Here is a 13,022-nt window from a genome sequence, read left to right on the forward strand (position 1 = left end):
TCTGTAGGAGTAATTCATGCGAGGCAAAAATCACGTGCTCACAAGTTCGACCTCAATCGAACGACGACGGGCTATTATTTCGATAAGTTCGAAATAACACTCTTTAAGGCTAAGGGCCTTCACCAAAAGAAAAGAATAGTTCGACCTCGATCGAACGACGATGGGCCGACATTTCGATAAGTTCGAAACGACACCCCTAAAGGTCGACAACCACCGTAAGAAAAGGAAAATCGGTACTCATCAGACGAGCCCCTATCTTGCACCAAAGCCATGAATAGTTGAAATAAAAAGTGAAGTACAAGGCAAATAGCAAAGAAAAGAACTTTTATTTATGCAAAATCATAGTGAGAGCTACCACCGCTTACATATGGCCCAGGCTAACCAAAAAAAAAATGAACAAACGATAGTCGACAATCAAAATGAAAATAAAAACAAAGGACAACATTCTTCATTCGGCGTTATCACCTTCATCACCATCACCACTATTATCACTGTCTCCAAGAGGTTCTCTTTTACCATTATCCGCATCCTCATTAGCTTCGGGCGTCGCCGCGTCATATCCACAGTTAATGTGAGCCTCCCGAGCTTCCGCTCACGCTTCTTCATAAGCAGCCTCAGCCACGGTGCCCGCCTCCCACAAACTCTTATATATGTCCCGCTGGGCTTCAGCATAAACCCAGAGCTTATGCACTCGACGAGGAACAACAACAGAAGATGACTCAACCTGAGCCTGTAATCGCTCATTTTCTGCCTCTAGGGTCGCGACCCGATCTCCCAGAACCAATGCCTCCTGATCAATCATGCCAATGCGCTCCTCGAGCCTCGCCTCCCTGAAGGTAGTTGTCGCTCTTTCCGACTCCTGTTCGGATTGAAGTACATGGATGGTGTTCTCTAGGGCCGTCGCCCTCGCCAAAGCCTCAGACCAGGCACTCTCAATGTTCTCCAATCCAGCGACTTTGCTCTCCATCACAGTCAATTTTCTCATCCACTTCGTGCTCATCACCTCGACCTTGACCAAGTTCTGGTCCATCTCTGACTGCATCAATCTCAACCTACCCTACAAATGCTCACACTCCGTTGCGATCCCCTTACCTAACTCGAGCTCCTTGTTCTTAATGCAAAGTTGCTCCTCGAGTTCACTCTTGCCGCGGATGGTCTGAATCAATTCCTGGTACCTTTTCTCCAACTCCTCACCAAGAGCCCGATTACGGGGATCCGTCCTCAGCCGCTCATGCATCTCGCGACACCTGTCACGGTAGCGACGGTATTTCTCCAGCATCTTCAAGAAAACCCTTGCCCAGATGTTGGTCCTGCGAATGCTTTCCGCTTCCACCATGTATGTCTGGAAAACGTAAGGACATGGTTAAACTAGTACTTTCGGAAAGGGCAAAAGCATAAAGCGAAAACAAAATGTAACGTACCCTTAAGGCCATGACGGCCACCTCGTCCCTCAACTTAGCATCGGAAACATCCCGAAGGGACTCGTTTTCAGCTTCGGATCATAATAGGCTGAATTGCGGTACCAGATCTTCCCCTTCCGCCAAGAGATTAATGCCGAAAGGGATATGAAGAATACGGGCCGAGCCCCCTGCATTAACCACCGAATGAGTGAGACCCTCCTCGAACATCCTAACATCGTCGGGGTCCAGGTTTGACTAAGACTCATAGTCATCAATCACCATGCCTTTTCCCCTTTCTGCTGCTGAAGAGGAAACACGACGCGCTGCAGAAGATGAGGGCACGTCTGAAATCACAATAGCAACCCCAGAGGTCTGGTTCTCTACCACGACAAGGTGTTTATCATCAACAACCGGGGGGGGGGGACTTCTGATTGAGCCAAGACGGCGGCAGGAGTTTCTGATTGCTGATCGCAGGCACCGACAACTCCAACTGTTTGCTCCGCCCCTATGGGGGGAGCCACAGTAACACCCTCTCCTAAGCCCGTCGGGGGAGAGTCGTCTAGATGAATTACTGTTGGGGGCGCCGTCTCAAACTCTACTCTCCATCTCTTCGATGGCCCTCTTCCTCTTCAGTAGATGATGACTCATCCGTTGGGCGAACTACATTGGTCGGGACCTCGTCCTGGGAAGCGGCCCTCGCTGGAGTAACCAAGGCCGCAAATTCAACTGAAGCAGCCCTCGACGAAAGTCGTACAATGGATACTGCGATAGGGCGAGCAAATGCGGCCAACTGGCGGAAAGCTAGCTGAGGAGCCCTTGCTCTCCGCACCCTCCCTGGAAACGACAAACGATGCATAAGAGGCTAAACAAAAAAAGAACAATAGATAAATGCGTCATCTCACCTGTAAGGGGCCTGCATCTGAACCTCTCATGAAAGGTTGACCATGTGCGAATTCCCACTATATGGGGAAGTGGCTTCCACCCATTCACGAATCCCTTCGACAGGTGGCAGGGGCAATCTCTCAGCTGCAAAGACGAGATAATTTAGCACTCGCAGAAAACGGTCGAGCATTTCACTAACTAAAGATGCAAACTTATGTGCGAAGTTCCATCTCTCAGGGAATCCCGTTGGGTCTGCCACAATGTGTTCGGTCCGCACATAAAAGTAGTTCTCGTAGAAATGACGGTTGGTCCTGTCGTCCATCTTCACCACCAGACTCCTCGACCCCCGAGGATGCATGTGAATCATCGAACCGCGGATCAGTTGAGGAGCAAAGATGCTGAGCATATGGTCCAAAGTGACCTCACGACCGGCAAGTTCCGCGTACTTGAGCAGCATAAGGAATAACTTGTTCAAATAAGGCGAAAGTTAGGCGGGGCACACTTCGTAGAAACGGCAAAAATCCACCACTAACATGGGAAGAGGAAGTGTGTACCCTACAATAAAGGGGTAGGCGTAGAACACGCAGTACCCGGGACGGGAGTGAACTGTGTCGCTCCCCTCCACCGGCCGCATATCGACGAAATTGGGGATTCATCACCTTTCTTTCAACTTTACAATCCCCCTTTCCCTCATGACAGAGGGGACAGGTTTCGGTTCCGCCCCGCTGCTAAAACTGAAGTCAGTCGCCTTTCTCCCTAGGCGAGGCAAAATCTCAACCACTGAGGGAATCTCCTCATCCTCTATCGCATCCGCCCCTTCGGTGACCTGAACAAAACTCTCCGGTACCGTATTAACGGTAGGAAGATTTTTGCGGGAAGATTCATCAGCCATTTTTAACAGAAAATGCGCCAAAGAAATAATAAGAAAAAGAGATGAAAGATTTCAGTTGACAAGAAGGTAAGCAAAAATTCGAGGTATCAGAAAAAGCTATATCTGAAGAACTCTCTCAAGCGAAAGATGAAGTGAATCAATCAAGTGACAAGTTTCCTTTATTTATAAGAGACATAAATTCCCCGAGCACGAAACCCAAGAGTCGTCATTCAAATCTGATAGGGCACGAAACGTTTCAGTCTCCCAGAAACGTGCGTCATAATGGTGATAACCACGAACCAACACTTTAGTGCCAACCGACGTTTCGATTCCGAAACCACCACAACGATCCACGAGGATCGAAAGAACACCACCACTCCGCTAAAAACCCACAGAATGCGACTAAGGAACGGAAAGTTGTAGGCCAGATTTCTCTCGACTTCGTAACGAACATGATCCGTCTGCCGAAGTCCGACATAGGACGACTCCGACAGACGAAGGGACTAACTGTATTGGTCAAAATCTGACCACCACGACAAGGTTGCCCGACAGCTCGCCTCAGTAATTGGGCAGTGAAAGTCAATAGAGCCCACTCCATTTCTCCTCTGTGACATCCGACGAATCGAAAAGAGTAATGCCTAAAATTACGACCAGGACACATTAACGACAAGAAAGTATCGAGTCAAGCAAAGGGTAAAAGGGCCTCGACTATATATAGCCAAAGAAAACTCTCAATTCGGGAGGCTTCTCCATTCTCTCAAAAAAAGATGACAAAAAGCTCCTTTCTTATATCTTCAAGAAAAAGAGGAAATGACCTCGAAGAATATATGTAAATTTACTTCCTCCTCAACTGACAAGAAAAGCAATGTTGAATCTTAATGAGATCAATCATGCCTCTTTCGTCCCATATACAATCATTATTGTTAACTTTTCGATCCGGAATGAATTATGTTTGACTAAGATTTACCCCTTCATTGTTGATTGATTTGTTCATAAAGGTTTTAGTATCTTTTGAGTCAAACACTAATAATATCAATTTTCAACATTTTAATGGATGTTTTTTTTACTCTTCCAACATTTTTTCTAATATATACATTATTTTTGTTGTTCCTTATATAAATAATTGACTAAATATATATATGCCAATAATTAACGTGCAACGCATGTTTATATAAACTAGAATATATATATATATACATGGAATATGAGTACATAATGAATTAGATGAATATACACACATTGGGAAAAGTTTAAAATGCCAAACATAATGAGAATAAGATTTTGGTAAAATATCTGCCATCGTTTTCATTTCTATCATTATATTTTTCTTCTTCTCCATACATTCCTCCTGTTTTATTTATTGATTTATTTATTTCTAGAACACGAATAAGTTCTAGATAATTAAGGCAGAAAAGCCTAATAAATAAAAAATAGGAGAAAAATACCCAACGGAGCATCTTTCAAAAAGTATTTAAGAAAATGATATTAATTCTTGTTTACTCCATATATAGCATATTCTTTTACAATATTAGCATAGAGTAAAACTTATGTGCACAATTAATGAGTAACATAAATTATGGAATCCGTTTTATCCTTATTTATCTTCTTACATTCTCCCTCCTCCTATTTTCCATTCTAAATTTTAGTTGCTAAATTTAGAATTCAACTCTCTCTCTCTCTCTCCTTTAATTTATCCTTTAATTTAGCACTTTAAAATATTCTTTGAATATTTATATGAATAGTATAAATAAAATATTTCATATACATTATTTACACATATATTATACCCCATTATATATACACACACACACTATATTATGATACCATGTATATATTTAATTATCAGTTATTACATTAAAACATAATATATATATATATATATATATATATATATATATATATATATATATATATATATATATATATATATACATACATACAAGGATTCAGTATACTCTGTGTATTTATATACTAAAAATACCATTGTAATTTATAAACTATTAATACCATCATTATACTGTGTTGAAATTTATATTGACATATAATTAAAAATAAAACTTTATACCAATAGTATATATAATTATACCATTTAATTAGATATTGTTTGACAAAAATTTGTACGGTCATGTTAATTTGCAACAACAAAGATACATAAAAAATTTCGAAAATAAATGTATGATATGTTTTCAAAATGAAATAGAGTCCATTAATCTCATATATGTACATAGCAAGTAGCAACAAAAAAACGTTCTAATCTCATCATTATTGCTCGGTGCTAATTTACGAAGTATATTTGCTTAAGGAGAAGAACGGGAATGCTTTGGATTCTTTTAAAATGTGATTCTAGGTCCATATTTATAGCTTGTTGCTAAGTATGTATTTATTTAGCTGTCTGTTTTGTAAAATACCTATTGCTGCTAGGTATCTGAATTTTTTTCTTAAATATTGCCTACTTATGTTTTTTCCTCGGAACAACTTGTTCCTAATAAATACCTTTACTTGTTTCATTTTGACATTTCGGTCCGTTTAATCTAGGAGTATTCGTTGGTCGATACGGTACGATATTTAGATATTTCGGTTAAGTATTTTCGGTATTCGATTTCTTAAAATGCTATACCAATACCGTACCTAATTAGATTCAGTATGGTTCGATTTTTCTTCTTTCGATTTCGATTTATTCGGTTCGGTAACTTCAATTTAGTCAGTAATACTAACTAGTGCAAGAGTCATAAACTGTAATATTCTTAATTAAAATACTCAAAAGTACAAAACTAAATAGGTCTGTTGATAAAAGTTTTGTCCAAAACCAGGAAATATCAAACAGAGGGAGAAAACTGTACATAAAGGAATAAATTTGATTATTAGAAATGTCTTGTTGCTTGCTTAGAATTAATTTATGAACTTAGAGAACAAAGGAAAGTAAAATTCTAGATTTTTTTATATTTATGTTATAATTAATAATATGTGTATTTGTAATATAATATATATTTCGGTACTGTATCGGTATTTCATTTTAAAATACCAAATACCATACCTAATACTATTTTTTTAAAACTTAAACCAAATACCATACCGAATTCTAAATTTTTTAATTTCGGTACGTTCATTTAATATTTATCAAATTATGCATAGTTTTAGAGGGTGTTTGGCTAAGCTTATAAGCTGGTTTGTTATAAGCACTTTTCGACTTATCTACGCATTTGGTAAATTTAAAAGTGCTTATAAGCCAAATGCTTATAAGTTAAAAATAAGCTAAAAGTCATAAGCTGGTCACCCCTAACTTATGAATTTTTAGCTTATAAGCACTTTAAGTTTGACCAAGATTTTTACTATTTTATCCTTAAAATATTCCTTTTTAGAACAAAACTCCTACATAGAACTCATTATTTATTATTACACCTAGGGCACAAGGTCACAAGATCAAACTCCTCTTAAATGACAATTATGAGAGCCATTGAAAAATGTATAACAGTGGACGGTGAATGGCATATTCTCTGTAACGGATTATACACTTAGTGCTATAGAATATTCTTCATTGAATGTTACTGGATGACATGCATTTATTTTGCCTTTATGAATATCATTCTTTTCGATGTCAAGCGAGATCATTGCCTTCGGGTCCGACTATCTTCTGTCTTCGGCTCCACGCGTCGCTTTCTCGTGTGATCATTAAATATGAACATATTTTACCTTATACATTAGCTTTTTTCAGTGTTTGACAAAGTTAAAAAGTTCTTAAAAGAAGTTAAAAGCTGCTTAAAAAACAAGCCAAAAGAATAAATCGGGCAACCCCAATCTATTGCCTTTTGGTTAAGTTATTTATGCTGAAAACCCATTTTTTAAAGCCAATCCAAACTTAATCCATGAAGACATCTGAACTCGACCAAAGTTAGAAGGCATCCCGAAAAAGAAAAAAGCAAAATTGAAAAGGTCTGTATGCCAAAAGATAAATAAGCCAAAATTAGAGCAGCTTAGGGTAAATTTCAGAACATCCTCTCCAAGCACATATTGGAAAGCTAGGTTTTAGTTAACCCCCTCTGCAACCGTCCGAAACTTGAGTGTTGGAAAGCAGGGTATAAGGCTTTTCGCCGACTCCAAAAACCCTAATATTTGCTCTTTGAGCATCAAACGGAGATGGCGAAGACGAAAGAGAGGTCCGTGAACGTATCGGGAAAGCCAAAGCATTCCTTAGACAGCAACAGAGATGGCAGTGCAACCAAAAACGGCCGTAGCGCCGCCACTGTGCGGCGGCTCAAGATGTACAATACCAGGCCAAAACGTGACGTTAAGGGTAAAATCATTAAGCACGACTTACAATCAAAGGAACTCCCATCAACTCGGATACAACCAGATCGCCGTTGGTTCGGTATGTAAAAAGTTTCACACTTTCGCTTCTCTTTGAATCAAACTAAGTATATTTGTACTAATATGTATTACTTAGGTTTGATATAACTCTGAAATTCAGTCACAATTGACATTGGATTAGGTGGAAGTGTTAATAACTGAAGGAGGATGGAGTCTTAATGTTTAACTTCAGCTGAAATTATTTGAATATTCATTGCTCAAATATCCTGTCTGGTCAATTAATTTATTGACTGTAAATGCGTTTTTAGTGTATGGATGAACTATGTTGAAATGACTGAACTAGGATATGGTTTCCGGGACTTTACAGGGAATACTCGGGTGGTTAACCAGAAGGAACTGGAATTCTTTAGAGAAGAGCTATCAAGTCGGCTTTCCAGTAATTACAATGTCATATTAAAGGAAAGGAAGTTGCCCATGTCCCTTTTAAATGATCACCAGAAGGTATGCAGTGTGCTTTCCCCTTGTGCTTATTGACTCGTTCTTCTGTTTCCACTGAATCTATGTGAACCTCTTCACGGCTCACTGATTAATGGAGTATCATTTTTATATGCATACATATTGTTATTTGATGAGTGAGCTTGCTGTGAGATGCGCGTGAGTGTGTGTGTGTATAGAATAATTAGCAAATTGAGGCTAATTCTTGCTGGTCTCATGCTTGATTTTGCATACTGTTTGCTAATATTGTTTTTTTTTTCTTTTTTAAAGCAAGCAAGAGTTCATCTTCTTGACAATGCTCCTTTTGCTGATGCTTTTGGACCTAAAGCGAAGAGGAAACGCCCCAAACTTATGGCATTAGATTATGATTCTCTAGCCAAGAAGGCTGAAGTGTCTCAAGGTATGAAATGATAATCATCTCTGCCTGCTAAAGTTAAGGGGTTTGCTAATGGCTGCTACGTAAAATTTCCCTTTTGGGCTAAAGCACTTAAGTAGATATTTGCTTCAACAAATTTGGCTCTGAATTTTTGCAGATGCCTTTGAAGACAAACATGATGCTAGCACCTCCATGAATGAAAATGCAGATGGGTTCAGAGATCTTGTTAGGCACACAATGTTTGAGAAAGGACAAAGTAAACGAATTTGGGGCGAGCTTTACAAAGTCATAGACTCTTCTGATGTAGTTGTTCAGGTTTGTTTCGTGTCTTTTAAAATCCCTGTTATTTCTAATATGGAGGATGTTATTGGTGGTTGATATTCTTCCAGTTAAAAGCTTTCTTGGTGAAAAAAATGCAAATTTCCACTTGTAGCACAGTGTAAACACAAACCATATCACACTTAACCATGCGTACCGGGCACAGCTTTTCTGCCATGATTTTTTCCTTGTTTCTTATTGGTGCACCCATGAGTTCCAGCTAATATAGAAGATCGAATGTCATTCGTAGAGAATCATGTTATGTTTAGATTCTCTACTTTTTGGTATGCTGCTTATATACAGGAAAGTTATCCATTACGATAAAATTATTTACCTTATCCAAAAAACAATCTACTTCTCTGCCTGTGATCTGTGTGCTGCTTATGGAAAATGTAATGTTCTGATGTAGTTTTCCTCTGTCTGCTAAGGAGAATTCAGGATATTTTTGATGAACGGGATAATGCTGGCTGTCCTGGCTTACTGTGGTTAACCTGGATTTGCAGGTTCTTGATGCCAGAGACCCCCGAGGTACAAGGTGCTACCATTTGGAGAAGCATTTGAAAGAAAATTGCAAGCATAAACATATGGTCCTTTTGCTGAATAAGGTTTGCTTATTATCAATATACTACAGAATTTTTATACTCTGCTCTTTTGGATGTTAATCTTTACTTCAGGAATTGAATCAGTTGATGTTTTCTTCTGCCTATATAGTGTGATTTGGTCCCTGCGTGGGCAACAAAGGGATGGCTTAGAGTACTCTCTAAGGAATATCCAACTCTGGCATTTCATGCAAGTGTCACCAAGTCCTTTGGAAAGGTATGCTCGCAATATCTCCTGACCTTGCCTCACCTCTAAATACAAATATACTAACAAACACCGTACTTGATGTGTAAAATAATGCCTTCCCTCATGCTCCTTTCTATATTTCTAATCACATGGACAATTGTGCATGCATGTGCATGTGCCCCTTTCAGATAAAAATTTTCTGTAGCTTATTTTCTTTTCCATTTTGCATTCAGGGTTCTCTTTTGTCTGTACTGAGACAGTTTTCTCGAATAAAGAGCGACAAGCAAGCAATCTCTGTTGGTTTTGTAGGTTATCCCAATGTTGGCAAGTCATCAGTTATTAATACATTGCGCACAAAGAATGTAAGCTTTTCCTTCATACTTCTTCTACCTCTTTTAGGCAGTTGTGTCGGCTTTGTTCATGTTGTTTCTGTAATGCTTGTTGTTTTTCCTGTATAGCTCATCTGCCTCCTGAGAATTGTGTTTTGACTATTCAAGCTATTCCCAACTTAAGTTTTGTTTATCGAGTAATGTTGCTTCTAAAAGATCACATGCAGGATAGTCAACAGTGAACTTATTGTTTGTTCCTGACTGGATTCATGATTACCAAACATTTATACAATTCTAGAGCTTAATTTTCCTCTCCCTTCACCATCTCCCTAAATAATAAATAATGGGAATTTGTTTTCTCGTTGGATAATGGCAATTGCTTTTTGTATCACGTGTACTTAGCGTCTAAAAGGTCATATCCTGAATTGTGAAATACGATATTAATTTGAGTATTATGTTCATTTCTCTGGCAACCACATTCATTTTGCTTTGGGATTGGAACTAACCTTTTCTCCTTCTTTTGGAATTAGGTTTGCAAGGTGGCTCCTATCCCCGGAGAGACGAAAGTTTGGCAGTACATTACACTCACAAAGAGGATCTTCTTGATCGACTGTCCTGGTGTAGTTTATCAGAATAATGATTCGGAAACAGATATAGTCTTGAAGGGTGTGGTATGTGTCTTCTACTTTTGCTTGATTTGCTATTTTTACCTAAAGCTTTACGTTTAGTTTCTCTGGCTGATATAATGAGTTTGTAAAAAGGACTATTTAGGCATAGGTGATTCAATGTTGCTTTGATGATCTTTCTTAACAAATATTATGGTCCTCAATAGAGAAAAATGCCTGAATAGGATTCTCATATGGAATTGTGACTCTATATCCTATTTATTTTCGCATTTTAAAATAATTTGATATATTTTTCCTGATTGCGATTATTGTTGGCATTTAATTTTTTTAATAGAAAATTTTGTCATGTATCTTAATAAGCCTATTAGGTGAGCACTTCTACCTATCATTCAAATGAGCACCTCATATAGTTATGATGTAGGAAGTATTTAGTCATGAATACATTTTGATAGGGAAATATAAAGAAAAAAACTGCAGTCACGCAGTTAAATAGATGCTGGCCTTCCCCACTTCGGAATCTGAAGGACCAAACCTGTTAAGGGTTGTGCTTTAATTTTGTTGCTAGTTGGATATGTACCACTGAACCGGGTTTACTAGTCTTACTATTGAAGATTTATCATCTTGTGTTGTATAGGATCTCTCTGTACTTAATCTTCCCTTAGAGATTCCTTTTCCTCCTTTCTCAATTTGTGAATATTTTTGTGTCTTCCTTGAAAGATGTCCATTTCCTCTTTGCAGTAAGCATGAGGTTCTTTGACTAACAGTTCAAACTACTTGAACCTTTGGGCTATTGTCTTCAGGTACGAGTGACAAACCTGCAGGATGCTGCTGAACACATTGGTGAAGTGTTGAATCGTGTTAAGAAGGAGCATCTTCAAAGAGCTTATAAGATAAAGGATTGGTAAATTTTCTATATCATTGGATTAGGATTCTAAATTCCCCAAGTATTCGGCAGGATGTTCATCTAGTTTGCTTAGCCTGCTCCCTCATATAGGTAGAAGTGGAATATAGCGTAATTCTTTCTGCTTCATCATATTTTTATATCTACACATTAGGTCAAGGATTTCACCAAGGAAAGCAAGAATCATGTTTATTTTGGCAGCTTATGTTTACACCCAAAAAAGTCGGGCAGAATCTTTGTTGTGCTGCTGAATTAAATAATATTTGTGATATTTCCAGGGTTGATGATAATGACTTTCTTCTTCAGCTATGCAAGTCAACAGGCAAACTTCTGAAGGTAAACTGAACACCGCCATTCACCTCTCCAGCAGTGATGACTTAAAAGTATTTTGTTTGATGTTCATCAGTTATATAGGACAAGTAACTTCAAATGTTCTTTTTAATTGTTCTTCAGTTCATGTAGGACAAAACGAAGCTCACTAGCTGAACAATTGGTAGTCAAAGAACGTACATATTTTTTAACATCATTGACAATTTTAGTGACATGGAATGCATTTAATTACTTAAAACTGGTCCAATTTTTTGTCATTTTTTTGATTTTTGGGGTCATTTCTTATTCAGTATCCTTTAGAGATCTAGGGCGCATAGCTGGCTTGAACAATGAGGATGTTGCATCTTTGATGCCATAGTCCTAGACCAGATAAAGGACGTACATATTTCTTTATTCCACCGAGATTTGTGATAAAAGCTTTTTCTGTGCCCAACATGTTTAGTGATTAACATATTGGATCGGTTGGGTTACAGTTCAGCAATGTGCTTGACATCCTTCAACTATGTGTGGTGTATTCTTTGCTTTAATTTTGTGCTTATGGATGTCCACAGACATTAGTGATAGACCGTACTTGATATGGGCTTATTTGTGCTATACAGGGAGGCGAACCTGACTATATGACTGCCGCCAAGATGGTTCTCCATGATTGGCAAAGAGGCAAAATTCCTTTCTTTGTTCCACCTCCAAAGCTGGATGATGATGCCTCTGACGAGCAAAATGAACTTGTCTCTGAGGCAGACACTGCTGTGGATGATGATCAGGCCGCGGCTGCTAAAAAAGCTATTGCTGACGTTGTTTCATCACAACAACTGAAAGAAGTTCCTGTTCAGGAGGAGCTATTCAGCCAGACCGAATTATTGGGTGAAAGTTAGATGGGTGGGTCATCTTGCAGACTTGTAATGGTTGTAGTACCCTGAAAGGCAGCAGCTGTTGCACAGTTCTGGAAACTAGTAGTTCTATTTCATTCATACTTCTAATTTAGTTCCATTGCTTTCTTAAGAGTTTTCTAGTCCTAGCAGATTTATAGTAGAATATACAGACTTCTTGTAGGTTTTATATTTGTTTAAAATTTTGTCTTTATATAATATTGGATTGATATGAGCTTAATTGGAGCTGCATGAATAATGACGATTCATATGGTTGATCTGAACTTGCTTAATATTGAAGCTAGGGGGGTTTATAAATACCCGAAAAATTGAAAATCAAACCAAACCGACCAAATAACCCGATATTTTTTGGTAGATCAAATAACCCGATACTTTTTGGTTTGATTTGGTTTTGGTTGTGAATTTTAAAAACCGATCAAATTTGGTTTGGTTTTGAATTAATCAAAATATAATCAGAAAAAATTAACCAAACCGATTATAGAAGTAACTATTTGAAATTTATTATTACATCTATAT

The 13,022-nt window shown here is 38.2% G+C and overlaps 1 protein-coding gene across 1 annotated transcript; it reads left to right on the top strand.

Annotated features, from left to right (window-relative positions):
* Positions 1-7,051: 7,051 nt before the first annotated feature.
* On the top strand, positions 7,052-12,726 carry LOC107811484 (nuclear/nucleolar GTPase 2). Its single transcript, XM_016636424.2, has 11 exons — positions 7,052-7,519; positions 7,826-7,959; positions 8,224-8,353; positions 8,487-8,644; positions 9,151-9,252; positions 9,359-9,463; positions 9,667-9,795; positions 10,293-10,433; positions 11,189-11,289; positions 11,568-11,625; positions 12,219-12,726. The coding sequence occupies exons 1-11, from the start codon at positions 7,288-7,290 to the stop codon at positions 12,489-12,491; spliced, it is 1,563 nt and encodes a 520-aa protein (XP_016491910.1). The 5' UTR covers positions 7,052-7,287; the 3' UTR covers positions 12,492-12,726.
* The last annotated feature ends 296 nt before the right edge of the window (positions 12,727-13,022 follow it).

Source organism: Nicotiana tabacum, chromosome 10, assembly GCF_000715075.1.
Source record: "Nicotiana tabacum cultivar K326 chromosome 10, ASM71507v2, whole genome shotgun sequence".
Classification (NCBI taxonomy): domain Eukaryota; kingdom Viridiplantae; phylum Streptophyta; class Magnoliopsida; order Solanales; family Solanaceae; genus Nicotiana; species Nicotiana tabacum.